The sequence below is a fragment of the Drosophila biarmipes genome, chromosome 2L (assembly GCF_025231255.1).
Source record: "Drosophila biarmipes strain raj3 chromosome 2L, RU_DBia_V1.1, whole genome shotgun sequence".
Taxonomy (NCBI): domain Eukaryota; kingdom Metazoa; phylum Arthropoda; class Insecta; order Diptera; family Drosophilidae; genus Drosophila; species Drosophila biarmipes.
In genome coordinates this window covers 6,950,656-6,975,389 of record NC_066612.1, presented here as the reverse complement: position 1 = coordinate 6,975,389, position 24,734 = coordinate 6,950,656, and the positions used below count along the sequence as shown (strand labels likewise).

Genomic DNA, 24,734 nt, shown 5'->3' with positions numbered 1-24,734 from the left:
CGTGTCCATGTTCGGGGTCAGATTACATGACACTGATTCCCCGTCTAACAGACAGCCCCGATGTGTGCTGCATGGCGCGAAAGCATTGCCGCAAATGCTGCGGCTTTTTATTGTTCGGTTTGCCCCGATCCCTCCACCACCGCCATCATCATCATCATCTCCCATTGAGTCTGAACTACTTGCGTTGGGTTCAAGAAGAGTTGGGATAGTGGGGTACATAGAAAGATATAACCCCCTCGTATAGTTTTCTAGTTATTATTGCCGCTCTCGCCGTTGTTCTTGTTTTCGATTCGTTCTTCTTTCGTTTTTGTGATGCCATAATGTGTTTTTATTACGTAACATTAGCCGAAGTCCAATTACGGCAGCCGGTTTTCATAGTCGTAGTTCGAGTACTGGCACTGGCACATATGGGGAAACAGGTGCGCCAGAACCCAGAGAGTTCTATCTCCTGGCTTTTTGGGCCCCCGCTGTGTGGCACTTAGGCTAACGAGCAAATGGAACCGACCCCGGGTTCGAAACTGTAGCAGATCGCCGGAAACTGATTGAGATATTTCGAAATTCGTTTGGCCATCCAAGGCATCCAGGAGATCCAGATAGCTGCAACCTGGGATTAGATTTGCCGCCTGCGGCTCTCTAACCCGCTCCAGCCTTGCCACAAAGCACTCAAGTGTAATCGCTACACGGTCATTATTATTACCTCGCAGATAGGTATTACTACTACTCTGCTCTCTGGCTGGGAAAGCTTTCATATTATTGTCTGGCGCGTCTTTTGTTACATTTTCAGCTTTGGAGGCTGGGCACTCGAGACGTCTTTTTTGCTGGGAATGGCCGCAAAACCGTTAGGCCAAACTACAAAAAGACTTAAGTCTGGGCCAAAAAGAGACGTTGACGGAAGTACAAAACGGCAAACAACAACCATCTGTACGATGCTTCGTTGGCTGGTCAGTCATTATGCTAACTAACACAATGAGACCTAGACGGAGGCTGTGTACTAAGGTTACACAGAAGAAAATATTTAATATTGTAAAAAGAAGATACAGAGCAGATAATGAAGAGAACCTTTAGCATATTTATTTAAGTTCTAGTTCCGTTCTTATCAAAAATTCAAACAAGAGAAAGTACCATAAATTTGCTAAAAATTTATAAGCTATAGCTTTACTGGTTGAAGAACTGTATTCTTTCCTCAAATTGTTACAGGAGCTTTGTTTAAGCAGAATAACTCAGTTAGAGGGCGAAATATAAAGACTTTAAATGCATTGCAAAATGTGTTCGTTTTTTTAAACAATATAAAAATGGAAAGTTTGAATCTCAGTGTACAACTTACCTTCACAGTGGAAGCCATTGCCGCGATAGCCCGGAAAGCAGGTACACGTGAAGCTGCCCAGTGTGTTTGTGCAATGGGCGAACACGTCGCACGGCCGCTGTTTGCATTCGTTCTCATCTGGGGGAAGTGATTGAGGAGTTAGGAGGTGTTTCTTAACGGTTATGTGAGGTAAGGCCAGGCCAGACCAGACCGCACCAAACGAGACCCAATCGGACTCACCTTTGTCCACGCAATTGCAACCGCCGTAGCCGTCATTGCAATGGCAGACGCCGTTCAAACACGCGCCATGTGTGCACTGGGTGCCATCCTTATCACAGTCATCTGTGAAAAAACAGTCATCATAAAAACACGATCCGGGGTTAGGCCAACCCATTAGGCTTTCGAGCGGTGCTCGACCAGATGGTACTCACTTGTGCATTTGAGCTCTTTGCTCAACTCATCGGCACCCAGGAAACAGTCTTGGGTGCCGTCGCATAGTTTCGATAGGTTGAATAGCTGCAGATATTCGGTGGACTCGTTGACTTGGCAGCCAAAGTAGCCATTCTCGAGGTTCAGGTAGAAGACCTCGCCGCGAAACCGACTATTCGCCCTCAAGTTCGTCTTGAATGGTTGCGGTTGTTGTGAATATTGTGAATGTACCTGCAAGATAAGCAATACAATTGAATTAGTAATTGCACGCAATAAAACGAGGAAGTTGTCTTAACCCTTTGGTAACAAACTTAAAAACTAACTCAGTCTTATTAAGGCACTTTAATAGCATGACCAAGTCTAAAAGAATGCAATATCCAACATCATATGCTGAAAAGATATGATCTTTTAACATTTTATGATATCATCCTTTGACCATATTTATACATGAAGGTTGAGCGAGAACAAAGAAGCTATAGTAACATTTAAAATAAGGTAATAAGAAAATACGCTTATTATACATAGAACATGCTACTTTTAAGAAAATTGGATCCCTTATCATAGTTCCCATTAAAGAGCTATCGTTCCGTCTGACAAAGGGTTAAGCCTTTTCCTAATGCCAACCTTCGCTGCAACCTCATTTCGCAGATGATAGTATTTAGGGTTCCCCAGCTGGTTTCGCTAAACTAATTTAAATTCAAATTAGATACAGCAAGCTTAGCAGGCGTAGCACCGGCAGCGCTTCTTCAGATTTCTCAATCCACTGTGGTCCATATGGGCACGACCCAATGGTACAGGTACGAGTGTATATACTGGCACACATATATGCAGATAGACCGGCCCAATCTCCACTGTGCTGGGGCCATTTGTGTTGTTTCGCCGCCACTTAATTGTTACACTTGGCTGATTTTACTTTTAGCACAACAAAAGCTGTTCCCCGCCTGCCATATTTTCTTGGCCAAAACTCTGGCGACTGGCTGGCAGTTCGAGTGTTGCTTTTCGCGTTTCAGTCTCTGTTCGCCAGCATTAGATGGCTGGCTGCGAAACAAGTTTGTCACTTAAGACCTTTTTGTGCTCCAGCAAAAATGAATTAAAACTAGTTTCTATACATGTCGGTTTTGTCGCATTGCCGTTGCTATACGTATGCGATTGTACTTCTATTTTTGTAGCCCGTTCAATTTGACTTCCTACGCTCAAATATAGTTATTAAGTGGTTGGATCAGATTTGGAAGCCGCTTAAATATTTGTAAAACACGATAGAGAGGAATTGGTTTGGGATTTCTTGGCTCATAATGACTTCTCTTGGGCAACAAACTTTTATGATTAACTTCTTTTCGAGTCGATTGCTTAGATTCTTTTAATGAGTGCTTTTTAGGGGTTTTCCATTTCATTTTTATAGCTGCGTATTGATTTATAGAGCACAATTTCCATCATTGCGAAGCCTTTCTAGCAGTAAATATTTATACAACTTATTTATTATATTTCCTGCTTGTTCCTATGGGAATTTCTTTACAGATTTTCTTATTGCTACACAATATTCTGCACTCTTTTCCTTTTCATGCCATTGCCCCATTGCTGGGTTCAGTGTCTCAATTAAGAGGAGGCCTCGCCGCACCAAGAATCCCAGCAAATTTTCCCAGTTCGCCCATTTGGGGCCAATTTTCCCTGCTTTTGTTGTGGGCGCCTAATGAGCCCGGGGAGGCCATAAAAAAGCGGCTTAAATTGCTCTGCGACCCCGCCGTCGAAGGTGTGAACATGAGGCACTGGCTGTCAAGTTCAAGTTTAGCCGCGAATTGTTTTAGGCAGATTCTTATCGAGTGGAAGACGACGACGAGTGGAGCCGGGCTCCCCTTGTAGAGGTCCATGCGAGCCGGCTTTGGGTTCTCGATTGCCGTGTGCCCACCTCACTTTGCGCCATGCAACGCTAACGGCCTTGCTAAACAATAGATTCCGTCGACTCTGCGACTTTTATCAATTGACAGGCGGCACAATGAGCGGCACATGCACTCAGCTGAGGCAGCGATACGAGTGGTGCAACAATTAAAGGTGTGCGAGCCAGATGTGATGCCACTGATGGTGCCTCCTCTACTGAAAATGACGGTGGTGATGATGATGCGGCTGCTGAGAGCTGGAAGCTCCCATGACATTGAGCGGCCTGCCAGCGACTACAATGCGCAGTTTTTCGTTGCCAAGCTTGTTAACAGGCGCAATGACAGCGGCAGACAGATGACGACGCTGCACGTCAACGCTCAAGTGCACATCCGTTATAACTGTCGATGGACATTAACTCGGCTTTATCTGGCAAAGCCAAATTACTCCTTTTAACGTGCCTTCAACAACTGTTACAGGAATTCTTTTAATAAATTATAAAAAAAATATTCATTTTCTTTGTTTATAAGGGTTAACCCATCCAATAAACGGCACTCTTCAAATAAGAAAAAATAAAAAAAAAACATTTTTTATTTTATTTTTTAATTTAAATATAGACCTAAAAGTTTTTTAACTGCACAGGTTATATTTTAAGACATTGTTAATTGTTTGTTTCTTACATTTCCATTGACAAATCATTTTTTGTACTGTTTCCTTATTTACCTTAAACATTTCACCAGGATAAAAAAGAAATCTCTAACTTCACTTAGATGCTTAAACTTTTTATTTGCCAACAAGGAGTGGTCATAAAAGTTGAGTTCATTAAAATCTGTCTTTATTTTAACGCAAAACCATTTGCAAATATTGTCTTTAGATCAACAACAGACATCCGCCAGCCGGCAAGTTCGTTGCCTGAGTCTTTTGTTTGCTGAAGAAAGGGTACCCCCCAAATTCACAATTAACAATGATCCCAACTAGCTAATCAAATGAATTATGACTGCCTCGCATAAATCAAGTTCCGCGGCACAAAGGAAGGCAAATCCGTACAAGAATCTCGACATGGAGCAGTGCCATTGACAGAGTGTCGCGAAGAAAACCACAACCGGGTGAGAGGAGTCAATGAACTTGGCTTTCGGCTTAGAGCAGAGGGTTCTCTTGGCCAATTTCTCGAGGCCCCTCGGAGTTCCCTCATTCACACCGGACACCCCTTCCCCTCCCCCTGCCGTCGACTGCATAAATCGATGACTATCAAAGCGTTTTTACAGCTAATGCGGCTATTTTTATTCATTACGTTTTCTCGGCTTTCTTCTGCCATCGATTGGCTCGGTTCGGTTTGGTTGGGTTTCGCTGGGTTTCGCTGGGCTCCTCCTGGCCAGTCGTTGACCGTAGCCATAGAGATTCTGCTCTTCCGCCGGCCCTATCATTACTAGTCACTCTTTCTAGCCTGGTTTTTTGCCGCCTGAAATTCTTGCCGGGCTGCCAAATTGTTATTTGCCCGGCATCATCGCTTCTTCTCACTCTCTTCGGCGGAAGATTTCACAGCTAGCTGTTAGTTTTAATAAATACATTCTACCTATGCCCAAGTCATTTTGCAGTAATTTCCTTTTTTATGGCTCATTTGCATGAGAGCCGGGCGAATGCCCGTTAGGTCATCAAAGGTTCCATCGTTATAATTTGTTCCCTCTGCCTGGCTTTCGAATTCTGAATGCTATTATTTCTTTTCAGCCCAGCATTTGTTAATCATCGGGGTTCTTTCACTTCTGGGGCTCTCCTTTGGTTTATTTGTTCGGGAATTTGTTTCATAATGAGGTGGCATCTCGTAAATTTAATCATATTTCTCTTCTCTTCAGCGGCGGGGCGTGAAAGGCTTTTGTTTGTGCCCTCTGGAGAGCCCATAAATTAATTATGACCCCTACGCTAACTGCCGCTGGCAGCCTCTGATCTAATCCCATCGATATTCAGGCTTAGCCCCCGTCAACTTAACACTAATTAGCTTAATAAAGAGCGAGGTTTATGGGTTACTTACTGCACTCGAGAGTAGTAGCACTATCCACGTGACTAGTGGCAAAAATATTTTCATTTTTGCTGCAAAGAGAATAAAGAGACAAAAACGCACATTAAAATCGGTGAAAAAATCAATTAAAAGCATATTAAGTAACAGAAAAAATAAATAAAATTAAGGCCAGCCGAGAACAAGCACTTGTGGGCAAAAGCCGATTTTCGGCTCAGGCCGAAAGACAAATAAAAATAATTAACTTAATATGTTGAGCACGCACAAGCAAAAAAAACACAATTGGCCTGGTCATCTCGGACAGGTGCCAAAAAATAACAATAAAGGCGAGGGACAGAAGACAAATGCGAAGACGGGTAAATGACACTTGAAATTTATGCGCAAACATGGCTCTGAGACCCAGGCTTATCGGGCTGCCTCCCTGGCCTTTCCCTGAAAACTTATCCCACAACGGGACCGGCATAAAAAACATAGTAATGCCCGAACACCTTTGGCGAAACAGAAAATGTTTAGAGCCCGCAATATTCATTGTGCGCTACCTGTTGGCGATTTTCTCACGTTCATTTATTTTCCACTTTCAGTTTTCAGTTTTCAGTCGGCGACTGATTTTCATTAGAGTTTGGGCTGGGCGACGAGGAAAAACGAAAAACGGGCTTGGACTCCCAGTGTTAATTGGGTAGAATGACAGAAAACTGTGTGTGCTCCCCAGGCGCCCGGGTTTTTGGGATAACGTAATAATATTGTGTGAGGTCCGATAGCATCTTTATATGGCAGGTGGCAGCTCTCATGATTATGACATAAGACGGCTGGCGACGGAAGTCGCTGGAAAGGAGGCGTCGGTGTGTTCCAGATCACAAAAATACAATTGAAACTGAAAAAGGCCTTATTATAAATAAAGTGGGTACTCAAATTTATTGCATAGAGCCACGATTTTTTAAAAAGGATATGATTTGCGAATAGGATTGAAAATCCTTTTAGATATATGTTAAAAAATGTATAGTTCCTTCAAAGGGAAATCTAATATTTATACTTTATTTAAACCTATTTTATAAGACTGCCTTGAGTGTCGTCGAAGCGGTTCTCTCCCAATTTAGCCTGCGGAAACCTCTTGAAACATCTCATTTGCCCACATATCAAAGCCCCACTGTACCCACGGATGGGCGTGAACAAACAACTTTCTTGGCCCCGCGTGAGTGTTTTAACGTGTGTAAAAATATTTGCCATTATCTATCTGCGAGTGCAAACTGGAAAAGAGCGCCCGAGGTTGGCCATAAAACCTTCAACGGGCTAAAGGTAAAAAGGAAGGCTCAGGATTGGGTTTCCCTTTTGGACCACGATTTATCTATTTCGGTTTATCAGCTAATAAACGCTTAAATAAAATACACACTCTGAGCCAAATTACATGCGCTTGGCAGTTTTCCAGCGTTTGCAGAGGGAAGTTGCTTGGTCTTGGCGCTGGGTTTGCCTTGTTTGCCGACTCGGCCATAAAGGGAATTGTGGTTAGGGATCCCGATCCGGGTCCAAAGATTTGCACCGTTCTAACGACATTTGAAGCTCGGCAGCCGGGCGTCTTCTAATCTTGTTTTGGCCGTTTCCAGATCCAACTCCGCGGCCCTTGGCGATTTGTGTTTGCCCATGTTCATGATCACTTAATTAAAGTTGGGCCCCCAGTTGCAGTTTCCCCCAACTGGGCCTTATGTTTATTGTGTGGTGGGGCCGCGGAAAGTGCTGTGTTCTGTGATGCCCGATAAATTTATGTGGCCGCGAAATGAGCGTAATTTGGTGGGTTCGGGCTCACTCCCCGGGGACTGGGCATGGGGGCTTCCTGGGCAGCTCCGGCTCCCTTTGGCTGACAAGCTGATATATGTGCGTGATAAATGTGGCAAATGCGGTTCCTTGTTTTTCCCTCGCGATTGCAAATCACGAAATGCAATGCGGCAGCCAAAGAAACGCGGCGCTCCGTTCGCAGCACGTATTTCAAATTTCCAAATTATCGGGAGTTACGGCAAATCGAAGCGGATTTATCTGAGATACTCTTAATGGCTTTCTTTGTGCGTTTAATTGTAATTGTCGGCTTGCGGCATGGAAGGAAAATAATCCCAAGTACGGTTTACGGAACTCAAGATTCACTAAATCAAAATTCTCTTATCAAATTTTTCGCGGAATAAGCAGTGTGACCATAGACTAGCAAAAAATCGATTAAGCAATCGATTAAAAACTGTATGCAACTCTACAGTTCCTGCTAATTGGTCAATAATTTGCCGGAAATGCATAACAATTTAATAGTCTTTTAGGACCGCTTGCATCATCACGTGTTAGTATACCATTACCATTATATGAAATGGATACTGAAATCATAATACCTGGTTTGAAGAAACTATGAGAGCACTATTAAACCCCATTTCTTATTTTACACTGTCATTACTTAGCGACTTCTTCCCCATAAACAAACCACTCTACCTACTTAGACTAACGGCACCATTGAGATCCACGCACGAATGTCCGTAGATCTTATCACAATATTTATACAAAGTCAAATAATTTTTGAATGAAGGCCAAACAACTGCCGGTCACTTGAGTTGTCGGTAGGTAAAGACCGAAAAATTCGTTGAGTCTCTTGATCTGCGAGGCGAGAAACTGGCTCTTCCTCTTGCCCCGATCTCCGGCGACTACAGACGTCACTACCGCTCTTGCCGCCTCTTTCCTCACTGGGGATGATCTCATCTGGTTTTAACCTGTCTAGCCACTAAATCAAAGTCAAAGAAGCGAGTGACACATTTTCGACCGATCGTCCGAGGGGAAAAAAGGCATTCTACACCAAAACACTCAGACGCAAAATTAATGATGGCATCTTTATTAAAAATAAACGCTGATAGCTTGAAAAATGGGTTTCTCGCAAAGCAAACATTTTGTGCATGTCGTTTCGTCTGAAAAGTGCTCAGGCAGAGGGGCTAGTGTGAACACACCCAAAAAGATTGTCACCGGATGCTGACGCGTCATCGATGCAATCAAAAATCAATGACAGTAGTTGGGAATTTTTCATGTTTGCCTTTGTGGGACTTTACTTTGCATGCGAGTGGCAATTGGGCTCTGATTGATTTCCAAATTGCAGGCGGCGCCCCATTTTACTTAACCTTTCTTGCGTGTTTTTGTCATAAATCTCGCATAAATCGATTTAATCTGCCCTCGGCCACGCCCACCTGCTGGTGGGGGCCCCCCATCAATTAATTATACTTTTTCAATGTCAAAATGTCGCTGCGCAGGAGGTGCGTCGACTGCTTAACGCTCTTTTATTTTTACTTAGCTGACTGCATAAATCTTGGAGCGCCTGCAAAATGGAACCTGTGAGTTGGGTCTCTGATCCTGCGGCTTAGGGTTTTTTCTAATTGCAGGTTTGCCAGCGATGCGAAGGTCACTGACAGCATTAAGTGCACTGGGGAATACAGGGACAAACTTTTGGATTTTATTAAGAGCTTATTTTAATAAAAAATAGTGCAATTCTTTAAAAGTTTTGGTATGAGAAAATATTTTCTTGAAATGAGTTAGTATATTTCAAATTTTGTAAAAAATACTTGGGAATGCTTTTCGTGCAGTGTAAGCATACATGTATAATTTCGCGCCTGGCAGACAATGCCGCCGGCCTGTCTCCAACAACAAGCTGTGGGGCAGGAGGTGGAGGGCGGAGGGCGGGACCGGGTTGGGCCGAGCCAAGCTCACTTATTCACCTGCCCGCATGCCACCAAACCAAACTGCAGCATCAGCAACCAGTTCGCCTGAAAATGCATAATCAATCACCGGCGACAACAGAAACCAGAAAATGTGGAGAATTCCAAGGAGGAGATGCAATGCTCTCGATTATTTAAAGGATAATATTTTTTTAAGTTAGAAAAAAGTGCCAGTCTCCAATTGTTGCTGAATTTTTTAAAGACATGTTAATGTTGTTGGTAAGAGAAAAACATAATTGAATAAAAGTGGAAAAAGAGGTTTTATTGAAATTATAAAACCACCTTGAAGATCTCTTCATTATTTTATTTGATTTTACAATGAAGTTATTTTTTATTCATATAAAAATTGCTGAGACTAGTATGATTTTTCCTATTTAATTTTTAAACAGTTGATAACTTGGCATACTTTCTACCCCACAGGTAGGGTATTGTGCATTCCAACGCCCATTGAGCGTATCATTGGTGCATCTTCATCTGACATTTCGCACGACTCGAATGTCAAGGTGCGATTGCTCGCGATATTGGCCTGACTTCCCCGACTTAACCGACTCTGCCGACTCCATGCGACGCAAGTCCACTTGTTAACAATTCGTGTAAGGTTGCCGCTCATTAAAAACTCATAAATCAGGGCGGCCGGGAGGTGGGTTTTCGGTGGCCCAAGTAATTGCCGTCGCTGGCCCAGTGTCAAAACAAAGTAAAATAAAGGAACTCGAGCTCGCTGGCGGAAATGAGCGACCACCAGGTCGGATGGTGGGGAACACAGACAGTACTGGTACTGGCTGGTAGTTTCCGCATATCGAAAGTCTCAATGCCTCGGATGGGCATTTGATTAATGACAAATATGCCCGGTGCATCCGCTATGACATTTATCCAGCGCCGCCTGAGAACCCGCTACAGCACAGAGTCCACAAAGTAGAGACCGTAGGAACAGAATCAAAAGTCGGTGGCCAAACGCCGAGGCCTCCAGTTAAAGCCATTAAACCCCGCTGGAGCTGCTTGGGCGCACAATTTAAAGCAGAAACTAACGCAGTTAGACAACAAACCACTTTCAAGAGCTGGCTGGCAAACAGGGAAAACGGCTTTCAACTCGTTTCGCTGGCCGCTCTGTTGCAGTTGCATACACAGCGAGAAAAGGGTGTGTGATTACTCAAAAATTGTGTATCCAATTAAAGACATTTATCTGTAGATTTTGATAAGTGTGGCCAAATGATAGGCGACATTTCAAAATCGTAGAAATATTAACATGTTTTTGAAAAATTGTTTTTGAATTAAAAAAACTCGGTTTTGAAAAACCAATAGTAGAAATCCTTAAAAAAAAGTTCTAAGAGAGAAGTTTTTTGGAAATGCGAAAAAGAACAACTTTACATCTACTATTTCTAACTTTGTAAATATTAAAAAATATGTTTACAATAAGTTTTTTGAAATCCGAAATAAAACACTTCTTTAAAAACTTTTTCGAGCACATTGTATATATTTTAAGGAGCTTTCCTTTGCTGATATATATTTGCTGAAGTAAGCAATCAACAGATGAATTAATATAATGAAAACATATTTTATTCCCCTAAAACACATTTTTTTCCTCAGTGCACTGCCGTTAATGCTGCTGCTGCCGTGGGTGCAGCCGTTGCATGTTGCATGCTGCCAGTACGTTCAACTTTTGCAGTTAACAGTTAGATTTTGAAATAGCCAACAGCACTGGCATCGGCATCGGTATTGGCCACATTGGCTCGCTGCGATTCCAGTTTTCTGGCCACGGCCTGAGAACCCGGCGATCAAGATGCGCAGCCCCACGACGGAAGGAAATTGCAGTCCGAGTCGCAGCTTCGATCGCTGCATTGCGCACATCAAATAAATACTGGTACTTGGCAATTTTTGTTAAAACAAAATTAAAGCAATGCCTGCGCCACGGCTGCGGTGTAACATTAACCCAAATACATAATTCCCAGCACAAGGATCGGCGCATTAATCATTGGCAGGGGGACAGCTCTGGGGAAGCGGCAGCATATTTGGGTTTATGGGTGAGGCGAGCCCCGGTATCCTAAGCAGGAAATCATTAGAGCGAGCTCCAAGGAATCCGCAGGGGTTTCGGTGTATCTTTCCTGGGAATTTTTTGTACAGCTTGGCTTTGCCTGAAGGTCGGTTTCTTCGATTTTAGCCGGAGATTATCGCATGACAGGGCAGCACCCATAATAAATTCCTCACATTTATGACATGTCCTTCTAGATATTGGCGCTCCTTTAGGTGCCTTTTCCGTTCGAAAATACCAATCAAACTTTGTTTTTAACATATCTTTCTTTCTAAGATAAATAGTTGAGGACCAGCTCTTAAAGATAAATTCCTACAGTAAGAGTATTCTTAGAACTATGATTTTTTTACAAGACTTCGCGTGGTCTTGTGAGCTATAAAATATTGTTTACAGACCCGCTTTATGTTAACCCCTTAGTTCCCAGTCCCTAAACCTTTCAATACCATTCTATATTGATATATTTGCAAAGGGGCGAGTGAGACATTACAAGAGATATCCGAGAACAATGAATATATCTTGTCAGCAGGGAAGCCGCTCCATCGGATTGACTTTAGCTGACTGTTGACAAGTTTCTGATAAGATTAATATGCCGCACGAGCTTAAAGGTTAAGCATGCAAATCAGGCGGTGGCAGTTTCCAGCGGGAATGCGAATCATTGACCGCTCAGAAGGACATACACTCCCAAGGAAAGGAAAAGGAATTCAGAAGGAGCTGGAGCAGCAGGAGGCTGGATGGCTGGATGGCTGGATGGATGTGGATGTTGGATAGCCAGAGGTACGAGCTACTAAATCTCTTTATTGCCTAGTGCCAACACAATGGGGGAACTGAACTGGAGACGCCGACTTATTTGTAGTAGCTACAGCCACTACGCACCGTACTGCGCCTGATGTATTGTTTTTTAACATTTTTCTCCCTTTTATTTTATTTTTTTTTTTGGTTAGCCCCCTTGTTTATGGTGTGCTGCCTGGCTGTTTTGTTTATGCACATGCAGCCAATGAGATCAAGTCGATACGCTTCGATTTGTTAAGAGATGGCACCTAAACGGAGCCCAAGTCGCCGGTCACTGGTGTCGCATTGACATAATTGAGACATTATCGATGGCCTCATTGGCGGACTCTATTTGCTGGCGCAGAAAAGAAATGACCATCGATGATCGGCTGGAAATGTCAGGGTTACATAGCCGACCTTTAGCCGAGCACGAAACAATTTAAATGCAATTTTTGCTTAAATAAGAAATAAAATCGCCGGTCCGCGAGAGGCAAAACAAAACGAAGAAAAGTACAAATATTTGCTAATTTATCCTGTACGTGTCCTCCAACTAAGTGCACAGGTTTTGGGCCTTAAGCCGGCACGTTGCCGTCTCCGTTGACCCTCCTCCTCATCCGGATGCCCAACCCCGTCCTCAGGCTCATCGCAAGTCCTCTGGTTGTCTTCTGGCTCTTTGGGCCGTGTTGATTGTTTGCGTTGGACGCTGGCTGTTAAAATGCCTTTGATCTTCTGATATTTCTTGGCCCTGGGTCTCTGGTCACTTGGAGTCCAGAGAACTGGGCAACCGGGGAACCAGAGAGTCCACAGCCCAGCGGACATGCCAAAAAGACCAGTCCCCCGGTCCATCCCCATCCCCATCCCCCAAAGACGACGACGCACGGCGGGCGTATTTAACTTGACTTTGACTGGCTTCTAGGCCCTTTTCTGGTCTCTGCGGGCAACTTGTTAAAAAGAATGTCGACTCCGGGCGACGCATGTTTTTTTTGCCCATTTTTCGTTTTTTTTTTTTTTGTACATCCCAGTCTGGGAATCCTCTTTCGGCGGTCTCTGAAATTTCGCTTTCATTGCCAACCATCCGGCCATGACACTGTTCTTTTCGTCGTCCCCACCCATATTTAACCCAGAAATTAGCCGCTTACCTACCGATCTGGTGGCAAACCCCCTTGAATGTACCTTCAATGGGTTAACTAAAGATCTCTCGAAGAGGATCGAACGAAGGGGTTGGCAGAGGTGTTAATTAGGCTTTTTATAGTCTACGAATGTCTCTTCCTCTCTCTGTGGGCCACAACATTATTGGCAAAGCAATCTGCGGAGGCCCCTCGCTAAACATAAATGTCAATATTTATTTACGCCGCTGCGGTCGCAATTTATTTCCAGTTTTTAATTGAAAAGGCTGGCCTCCGACTGGGATTCTGGATTGCGGCCACAATTTGCGGCACAATGTGTCTAAGCCGGGAATCCTTAATGTCCAACTCCGCCGTAAATTGTGGCCCACACTGAGGCGGTTATTGGTTTAAAAATATGCCAAGGACATGGACTTGCCTCATCTCGAAGGAGAGGTCTTCAAACTGGTTTTTCTATTAACGCAAAACCGAGTCAATATTTTGGCTTTTGAAATTATGGGCTGTTTATTCCACTTTAAGATTATTTTTCAAGGAATTCAAATATTTAAAATTGTTATAGATTTTCAATGTTTTAATAGAAGCTGATTGAAAATGTCATTCAATTTGTTGTTTTCAATTGGATATTGGATCTTTTAAAGTTCGATAAACCTAAAAAATAATCAAATTGAATTTGGTTTAATCATCCTTTCGAATTATATGGCTTGTACTACCCAACGGATTACCAAGAAGTATTTCCATAAAAGTAAATTACACAAAATGATCAAACACGTATTGCACATTTTGCAATGCCATTAAACAAATTGAATAAATGGCAGCCATAAAAATAGAGATAATCTGTAATTTATTCCCATTTCCTCTTTCAGGGGTGAACAATGCAATGTCTGCACTGATTCCTAGCTGACACACTTTCTTGGAGTGTAGAGACCACGGCCCACATGTGCCCGTTTTTGTGGGTTTTTCTGGTGCTTTTTTCTCGATTTTTGTGTGTTCTTGTGGCATGCAGACCTGACCTCCAATCGACAGAGCCTGTGGCGCCTTCGATGGCTTTCCAAACTGCACAATTTTCGCCTACGCCGGGTGAAAGAGTCTGGCCGAGATGGCGAAGGAGGAGGAGTTGGGCTGGCCAACCCATAAATGGACACACACGATCTGGGGAGTACAGTCGTCCACAGTCCGCAGTCTACAGTCCAAGCCCCATGTGGCCATAAATGGAGCTGGCCATTAGAAAGGTAAATTGCAGTCGATTTAATTCAATGCAGTTGGACCAACTCAACTCTAATTACAAGTGCTGGAGGTGACCTTTTGGACGCTCCGATGATTTGACTAACTGCCTGGGACACCCTTTTCTTCTGGTCTTGTGGAGGGCGAGGTTGCGTAATGATGATTAAGACCCGTGTCTGGGATCCGCTGCCAGACAATCAATCACAAAAGGGCAGCGGCTAACGGAAATAACCAGATATTTGGTTATTCAAGAACCCAACCAAGTCGCCGTACAGCCGGTTTCCATGTCATACTATATCCATTTTGGAGTCTCCACGCCAAGTTCGGTTTCTTACAATTCTAATTCATATGAGTTCTGCGTAGCTATCCGGCGGAAGTAAACCTTGGTCGGTGGTGTTGCCTTCTTGCCACTTCTTCTTGGCCATGTTTATTTGTGTTGTAAATTGCGAATGCGCCCCAAAGCAACAACAAAGGGGGGAAAACATAACGCGCAGCCGCGCACTTCAATAAACAACTGGAGGAACACCACAACAGCCACAACAACTATATATACTCGGGCATTAGTTGCCGCTGGCATTGCGTACGTGCCCGGACCCGGCGTCGCCATCTCTATGCACTGCGAGAAACATATATCTGATGGGATAGGGCCAACTGAACCTCATGTATACCAGGAAAAGAGGACGTACTCTTAAGAAACAAATCTTTGTAGAGCCTCAATGGTTGTTTTAGACTCACAAATGTATAAGGAACTATTAGTCATAATATAATTGTAAGGAAATAACTTGTACCATAGAATCTTAAACCCCTTAAAATCTTGTTAAACTACTTTTTTTCAACCCATATTTTTTTTATTTTTGGTATATAATTATAATAATTTTATGGTTATAAGAAAAGGTGTTTTTTGAACAGAACTAGGAACTAATCATGTTTTCTGATCTAATACTGGTATAGTTACAAATATATCATTAATAATGGGTTTCTTTGGGCACCTTTTCTATCCTAAATCTGTAGAGATTTTCAAAGGTTATCCCTGATTTCTCTCTGTGCAGCCATCACATCGAATGTGGATGGTTTCTTTGGGTTTACCACTGACAAAGACGACAACCACGCATCGTAAAAAGAGTTTTATGCAATTGCCGCTTTGGTTTTTGCCCGGTGTGTGTTGCTGCTGTGCGTTGGCCTATTGTATAATAGGCCCATGTGTGTGCGTGTGCGGTATGTGCTCTGCATAATTTTATGATTCGCCCGCCAGTTCCTGCAACGCGGGCCAACTCGAAAGCCGTATCCATGGGCGATTTCCACTGGATGGCTCCTCTTGTTTTGACTTTTTGTCAGGGAAACGCGTGGGCGATGGATATGTGCATGTGCATGTGGATTTGATGCATTGATTGAATTTAACGCAGCAAAATTTGGCCCCGGGCCAACGCTGCTCTTGACCAGAAGGGCCAAAGGCGGGCCACAATGGCGCAGCGTGAGTCAGGCGGAGATGGGCGACTATGTGACTGGAATCGCAAACGGAATGCCGCGACGGATGAGCCAAGAAATGCTGGCGGTTGCTGGACGGCCGATGGTAATTGTAAATGGCCGGACAGGTCGGTAGCTGCCATTCAGTGTTGCCAATTTAGCCAAATTTGGCATGTGACTAGGTTTTTACGCTGAAGAGCGCCTCGTAACTGCTATTCGGATGGGTTTTATTCCGCTGAAAATGGTCGAAAATGCTTATAGCAAAGTGGGGCGAGAATAAGCTTGGTTTCGGTGGAAAAAAATTAGGCAACCGTGTCATCTAAAGATCATGAGCACCAGAATCGAGAAGAAACACATGGTAAGACAGGCTTATTTTTAAAGTATTTAACTACCTTATTTTTATTTAAAAAAAAACCCAAGAATCGATATACATATATTTCTTAACCAAACATATTTTATAAAACAATATAAATCCGGTTCCTTATCCCATGATATACATTCTATCCCCCAGGTACAGGCAACTTTGTACGGCAATCGCAGTTTTCTTGACGCCCTATCCCCACCTCATCTTGATTTATTTAGTTGCCCCTAATTTATGACTCCACTTCAAAGCGATATTTGCAACTAATCCTGGTCGCAGCATTCCTGCTTAAATTATCGCCGCTTGTACTTCTGATCCAGTGGCTAGTCACAAGCCGGAGGACCTTGAGGCATCCCAAGCATATCCGAGCGATTTAAATATACGAAAATAACTAACTAAATCTAGACATAAAATGCGACAACAGCGCTGCGAACAAGAAGTCTTGTAAAAATGCAAATCAATAAGCAAAAGGTCCAGTTGGTGCCTGCCTGCAATAAAATAAATGTAAGGAGGCAGCCATAAAACCCAAAAAAAGAGGAGAAACATCTACAAGGAGCAGCTTTTTTGTCCTTTGTCGCATGTGTCCAGCAGATGCAGCAGCGGTTGCAATTTGGTTTAGTACCTAGGTGTTAATTATCGCTAAAACTCAGCGGCGGACAATCGGCGAAATCTGCGCCGGGGCATCGTATCTGCATCTGCCCCTGGAGAATACTCTGGATGGGCACTGGCATGGGGATGGGCAGGCTGCGCATGGACAGCTGTACAAGTGGCCGCGATAATTAATATGAAAATATGTGGGGATGGCGCAGGACAACTCCGCAAATGTTTGCTATTTTTAGCAGCCAGCCTTTAATGAGCCCTGTCCAAAGTCGTGCCAATGCTGCTGGGTAAGCGTTCGCCACTGGGCCACCCGGGCGTCCTAATTATGCGCTCATTTCTCCCCGCTTTTATGAATTATTAAAATAGGCAAAATGACGCCGGTCGCTCGGTTTCCCGGGCATTAATTGCTTTATAATAGAGATGGCGAGATGGCGCAGATCATGCCTTGAAGCAGAGACCTGCATTTCCGTGGCTGTGTTTTGAGACCTTTTTTTTGTGCCATACTCATATTTCTATAATTTATTGTAATGCACTTGGGGCGTGTTTCATTTCTCGCTTTAAAATGGCATAAATTTTTAAGCCATGCCTCTCTGGTTCTGGGGGTCTGCGGCTATTTAACAATTTATTGTCTGTATACATATAACCCCATTTATACCATATATATTTTTTTCTTTCCTTTTATATATTTTTTTTATTTTTCTGTAGTTGCATTTTGTCGGAATCTGAAGTCGACAGCGGCCACGACCACCTTGATGTTCATGTCCCGCACCGACAACAACGACGATGACTCCAACGACTGGGGGCCAATTTACTTTGGTTTTCATTCATGTACGTCGGAATCGGCGAGGAAAATAAGAGAAAAAGATCGCTGGAAAAAACTGTAAGCTGCGTTCATTACACGTTGTTATTTGTTGTCTGCGGTACATTATTGCTCTTGTTCGCTGTTTTGCTCACCAATTAGCTGCAGTCGGCCAAACGAAAGACTCTGGCCACGAACTTGACTCCCCTGGCTGTACTGCGAGCTGTTCTTTTCGTGGCGACAGAGAGAGAGGGTGGGAAAGATCGCCGCCTTCGGCTTTTGTCACGTACTTTCCACGGTCCTAATCCCCGTCTATTGCCTGGAACTGGGAACTCGGTGCTCCAAGTCCCAGAGTCAGAGAACTACCTCGCTTTTCTTGCTGACGCACCATCAACATCATCCTCAAGACGATTATGACCGGCAAGAGGGGCGCACATCAATCAAATGCCTCATTGTACACGGTCATTTTCTTCGTTTTTTTTTTTTTTTGAGTTCTACCAAGGGCCGCCACTTGAACTTGACATTTGGTGTAAGTGACCATTAAGGAAGTGCCTTGGGAGGAATAACGTGGAGCCAAGCCTGTGGCAATTAGCCGGGAATATCAATCAACGCACCATTTGAGTGTGAAAACAGCTCAGCTTTTAATTACAAAAGCTCTTTGTGTGTGGGACTCAGAAGTCAAAGCAGTTGAAGGCCTCCCATGTCACCGCCCACGGTCATTTTGGTGAATAAGAAAAAAAAAATATAACGCCTCTGCGCGGTGTTTGTTGCCAACTCGCATTCGTTAGAACCGCATGCAAACCGGGCCCGTCTTAGCCCGGATCATGGCGCACGGCTCATGGGTAATAAGCCAATTGGCGTTGCCCAGGCCACACTACATTTTAATCAAGCCAACTGAGTTGTAAAGCCCACGCACCATCAAAGCCAAATATGTTCCCTGTCGGTGCGAGACTCGACTCACACCAGAGATCCAAAGTGTCGCCAGCTGTCGACCTTCGCGGCGTGTTGAGTCACACTCCGGCTTGTACTTTTGGCCATAACCGACAGCTCTGTGGATGGCAAATTGATGGTGAAATTGAGGGGAAAAGCTGGGAGTGCTGAGATATCCGGGATGACAAGACTACGTAGAGGTTGGGCCTGAACAGTTAGTCTTGAAGAAATAAAGTGGGTGCAATCCCCAAGAGACATGGTGTAATATATGGGAAGGAAAGTGGTATATTCTTCAAGAACTTTAATTCTTTTGTAGCTCTATAAATTGAAAATACAATTTAAAATAAACTTGATAGATAATTTCATCATTGATTAGTATCCATATCTGTAAAAAATTCTAGAATACCCAACAATCCACACAATTAGGTGAGATGGGTGATTCTTCGTGACTCTCTCGATCATCACCTTGGCGCGATAAAATTGTCCACACTTGCTTAATACTTCCTCCGACACCGACAATCATCCCGCCTCCTCGTTCCGGAGGCGAATCAAATACCGATAGAACCGCCCCTTTTAGCGGACGAGAAGCGACTGTCAGGGCAAATTAGCAGTGGCCACTACTGTTGGCCATAGCAGATCATTTACCAGGCAACACTATAGGTATACACACATGATATAGAGACCCGGGAGACCCCTGGCCAATTCGATTAGGCCACGCAAATGTAATTTAATAATTGCGGTTGCCCATGTTGATTAGCATGTGCGGTTTGTGCAATTTACGGCCGGTGGCGATCCACAGGATATGAGCTGGCACTATGACAATGACAGGATGCATCAATGTGCGGCACAGAGTCACCTCCGTGGCGTCCAATGCTTCTTTTTTTCCCTCTGGTGGCGACAGGGAAATGTTTATGGCCTTGTGCTCGCCTGCGGTGGCAACTTCAAATGCGGCGGTAATTGAATTTTAAATTGTCGCTCTCCTTGGCCTCCTTGCTCCGGCTGCCTCCTGTTAGCAGATTAATTTAAATGAAGTTATTAGCCAGCCCGATAGCCCAGCTGTCACTGGGCGAAAACTAAAGGAAAAACAAAAGACCAGGCACCACAGACTAGCTCCCACTCCTGGCGGCTTAAAGTGCCCTGATATGGGTATATACTCCTATACGTTTACATAGGAGTAGTTGCCAGCCGGCAACGGGTTTTCCGTTTTAACTGCTCTTGCGGGCCGCATTTGAAAGTTAAATTACGGTAGCGATATCGGAGCAGACATTCCGTTAATTGGCCGCACAACATGAGATCAAGCCGATGCCTTCGCCATTTGCATCCAGGCGTTCTGAATACTCTACTTGGCGTCCGTGGAGTTGGCTAATGAGTGAAAGAATATGCTGGAAATTCGAGAAGTCCTGCGGGTTGGCTTATAGAGTCTCTGAAATTATTTCCATTTTCCGCCTGGGTGATGAGGTAACACTCGTTTTTAATTGCCTAATAAAATTGTATCTTCTTTTGTCTGGAGAAATGCTAGTCGGTGGTATCGTAAAGTCAGGAAGTATCAGCCTCTTAGATCATCTTTCTTAGAGTTAGGGATTAAAAAGTGATTTATTTGAATCTTATCTAGAGATAAAAAGTGGAGTGCTAGGAAATTTCGGAAAGTGTCAGCCCTAAGTGTATCTTATTTTTAGAATACTATAATGATGGTATAACATTATAGTTTTCTCAAAGCTTTCCCTCTGTTTTTGGTGAGTGTAACGAAACTTCGCTGCGCCCCAGCAAGCTCGCCTTGTTGATGCCTGTTTTTTTTGGCTAAGTCCGCTTTACAGTTGCTGCAAAAATTGTAGCAAATTGCAGTTTAAAAAGTTTCCGTGTTGGTTTTTTTCGCGTTTCGTCGTCGTCGTCGTCGTCGTCGGTGGCTGCAACTAATATGAGTCATAAATTTAAAGGCTTAACTCGAGGCTAAGGCAATAAGGCAACTACAACTGCAGCCGAAGCTGTGCCGTTGACAGGGATTTTAAAATGAAATAAATAAACGGCATTACGGCTAGTTATATGCAGCGATCAGGGTCTTGAGCGGCATAAACCACGACGACAAAATGAAAAACAACTGTGCAACGGAGTGGTGTTGGCGTGGAAGCTGAAAGTTGAACTGAATGTGAACTTAACTGGGCTGGGCCCAAGTCGTCCGGTTACTTTTGCATTTGCTGCACGAGACGAAGCCGTTTTATTGATACAGATACAGCCGAAATTTGGGTCCACCAAAGGCTAACAAAAAAAACCAAGAGTCTGGTTCGGTTTTTTTGGCAACTCCACTTCGCAGCATGACATCATTTTGAGTTTCTGCGAATCGGAGTTCGAACCGCTCTTTTTCAGTTGCAGCAGCCCTGCAGCCACAAAAAAGCACAAAACTGGTCGCTGTTTTACTTTCGCTTTATTTCTCAAAAGTATTTCTCATTTCCTTTTGGGCTTTTCAGCCTTTTTTTCTGCCAGAGATGCTTCAATTCGGTGATTTTTTTGGGTCATCCCGAAGAAGTACGTTCGTATAAGGCGATGAAAACGAAACCGTGTTCTGGTGAAAGTGGGTTGCCCATCACGGAATGGAAATCGAAAACGCATAGCAAGTGCATGGAGTTCGAGATCCGTGGACCACATGGTCGGGCCTTGGCGGATCGATTGTGTCATGGCGGCGTGGGTCGATCGCCCACGAGGCCTCAAACGAGAAATAATAAATATAAAAGCCTCCAAAGGCCGAAACTAATGATGTTAGACTGGCACAGGTTGCTCCGCTTTGGTCTCGGTTTCGTCTTCATTTGTATGTTGTGCCCACACAGTATGGCTTTTTTTGGATTCTGTAGATCTGCGGCAGTCAAAGGAGATCGATGCAAAGAGATTCGCGAGCAAGCGAGAAATTAATTAGAATTTTGTGGCTTTGCAGCGCGGCTTCAGTCGCCGTTGGTGGCTGGCAAAAGACCTTGAGCGGCGGTTCAACAGACTGTGTGGGGTGCTGCAAACTAGTCGGCGAGGCAGCTGAGTCACAGTCTTTTCTGAGCTCCAAAAGAGCATCCAAATGGCGACCAGTCTTTGGAACTTGCCCATAATAAATCTGTCTGCTGGCTGATGGCACCGAGGACGCACGGCGACATGACTTACGAATTACCCGGCAGATCTATGGAATCAGTCTACCGATTTCGCCAACGAAAGTAGCTAAATCTCTTTCCCACGAGTTTCACCGGCCATTAGGCAATAATAAAACTGCGATTTTATTTGCATTCGATAAAGATTTCATTTGCTAGCGTCAAGTTTGTGTCTGCAGTCTTTTGTTTTCGCAGTGCGAATAATCAGTGACAGCGTTTAATTATTGACCGAAGCAAGTTTGGTTCCTAAATCTTTTGATTTGATTGCGGAAATTAATTTAATTAAAGTTGCCAATTGGAATTACTTTAAACTAGACTTGCATTAAGCATTTTGTAAAATTAAAAACCAAATCTACTTCGTGACTTAAGTCTTTCGATTTGGCTGATGAATCTTGAAAAATGAAAAACATCAAGTTTGTGTCTTAAGTCTTTTGATTTGGCTCATGGACTTTGCAATAAAAATAATTGAAATTTCTCCTGTGCAAAAAAGGGGGAAAGATATGTCGCTTTATATCTTACACCATTTATCTTTGCAGAAGAATGGCAAAGTGAAGCATTCGCTTTATCTTTTCCTCGCTGGGTCCCTTGACTCACTTAATTGCGGCAATTTCTTTCGCCCACGCAGACCGAGCCAAGCGCTTTGGCTCATAATTTATAGGCATTATTATTGTAATTTCTCCCGGCAGACAAACGCAGCAGCTCGCACGCAAAACAATAATACATAAAGTGAAAGTTTTGCACCTTTTGCCGCGCAGACAGCAAACGAGCGGCAAACGCATCAGCATAAGCAGCTAAACAAAACAAAAATAGTCAGTCAGTCGGTCGGTGAGATGGTACAAGATGAGCCACGAACTGGGGGAAAAAACTCCAACTCCAGCCAAGGTACCACACAACCCACGACGAGATGAAAGACAATGGCTTACAAATGACTGCCAGCTAGTTCAAGCCGAGACTGGCTGACAAATGAGACGGCGCCGGTAGCTTCACTTGTGTTTTGCATCTGGCCAAAAAAAGAAAAGATAATGTCAGAGATCTCCCATCTCTCCATCAATAAACCCACAAATTTCGCCAAATCCTCTTGCCAAATCGCCTTGGAAAAAATTAAACAAGGTGTTTTTTCAACCTCAGCTTTGTTTTGAAACACTTGTGATGGCTTGACAAACTCTTTCTTTGCGCTTCAGGAAAAAAGTGTGTCAAGCGAGTATTTGAAGCAATTATTTGTCATATTTTCTATTTGCGTTTCGGTTTCGTTATTTCCGAAATGAGATGCAGAGAAAATAAACAGCATTAGCGAAGAGGCCCTGACCATAGAGCCAGTGACAAGGCGTCTTTGGACTCGTATTCATCACGTTCGTCTTCCAACTCATCCAATCTCACAATGACTTTGGCCTGGGATTTTTGCACCAACGAAAGTGAACGTTTCTTTATGTCGGCGCTGTTTGTTATTATTATTATATTTTTTTGCCACATTTACAATTTGTTTTTTGAGCTTATGTCTGCACTTGGGTGGAAAAAACGGAAATTTGCCATGTAAATTTTGTATGCCAACGGTTTTTATGCTCACTGATTACAGAGCTATTAAAAGAAAATGCCAAGGGAATTTAATTTCTGTTTGCTGAAGAAAATGGGGATGTGCTCCATTAATTTCACACTTAAAATTAAAAAAAACTAATAAGTGGATCTTGTAATTTAAAATTTTTTTAAGATATAATTTTTATAAGTGTTTATAATGTTTAATATTTGGGATAGAAAGCAATTTATTTAATCTTCAGATCTTTGTAAAAACCAGCATATAATTTTGATTTATGTAGCTGAATTTATTCTGGCTCTTTCAAATTTTATACGTTTTTTTAAAAAACTTGGTTTTGCCTTTTGTAATTAGCACTTGTCTTCTCCGCCCAAAAACCCCATTTAATTTGTATAATACTAAGAATGTTTTATATGCCACTTAAAATTTGCACTTTGTAGAAGTGGAAAAAATGTGCTCACCATTTTATTCATCAACTTTCGGCCAAAATCAGTTCATACTGCCAACAGCTGCCAACGAAGAGCGACGCCAGCGAAAAAGCCTTGTTTCTTACTCGGCTGCTGCCAAAGCAGCTGCCAAAAGCGATTTGCCGTCAAAAGCGCAGAAAGACACACACACACACTGGCTCTGCGCAGCGACGACGACTCACAGACACTGGAATATTTTTTATAGATATTTTTGAAACGTATTGTTGTGCTTAACAATATTGAACGCTTTTCTTTTGAACACTTTTGATTGCTTTGCGCGCGTTTGGTTTTTCGGAATTTTCACGGGGTAAAATTGCTGAAAAATGCCCGGCAACTTTCACTGCAACAATTAGACGATGGCCGTTAGGATGAGCCCGCCCCATTCAAATAAGGCAATGATCTCCGCTGTTAGATTATCCAGACTTCACACACTTGACACACAGGGAAGAGAAGCCCACTTGGCAGAGAACCGCACCGCACGCGCGCTGAAAACGAACTGAATGTGCGGAGCTTGGGCCGCCGATCGCGAGCCCCGGTGGTTACCTGTATTGCCAAGAGTTACCTGGGCCAAAAGCCAAGAGAGTGTGTGTGCGAGCCCGGATTTTTGTGTGAGTGCGACTGGCTGTTAGGCAACTTTGCTGCTGCCGCCGCTGCTGCTGCTGCTGCTGCCCACACTTTGCTCGGCAAAAGTCGCCGCTCTGCTGGTCCATTTTTGGCTTGGACCGCTCGGCAATAATTTTTTTCTCTCTTTCTTACTATAGTTTTTTTATAACCAAGACGCCTTTGCAGAAAAAAAAACGATACAACAAAAAATATGTATAGGTATAACCTATACGATTTGTGGCTTCCAAGTTGCCAGTTGTGCTTTGACTTTTGATTGACGTAATTTCTGCGCTTGATATTCACTTGAATTTCTTGTATTTCCACATTTAACTGTTTTGGTGTCGGGCGCACACTACACGCCCACCACACCCCCACACACTCACA

The 24,734-nt window shown here is 43.5% G+C and overlaps 1 protein-coding gene across 1 annotated transcript in view; it reads right to left on the bottom strand.

Moving 5' to 3' along the window:
- The window catches only part of LOC108027660 (uncharacterized), a 118,618-nt gene extending 94,370 nt beyond the window's left edge, over window positions 1-24,248 (bottom strand). The window contains exons 1-5 of the mRNA XM_050885001.1: window positions 23,742-24,248; window positions 5,628-5,686; window positions 1,735-1,963; window positions 1,544-1,645; window positions 1,325-1,441 (exon numbers count right to left, since the gene is read on the bottom strand). Coding sequence (XP_050740958.1) covers window positions 1,325-1,441; window positions 1,544-1,645; window positions 1,735-1,963; window positions 5,628-5,681 — 502 coding nt within the window. The 5' untranslated portion in view covers window positions 5,682-5,686; window positions 23,742-24,248. The remainder of the gene's footprint in view (window positions 1-1,324; window positions 1,442-1,543; window positions 1,646-1,734; window positions 1,964-5,627; window positions 5,687-23,741) is intronic.
- Between the last annotated feature and the right edge of the window lie 486 nt (window positions 24,249-24,734).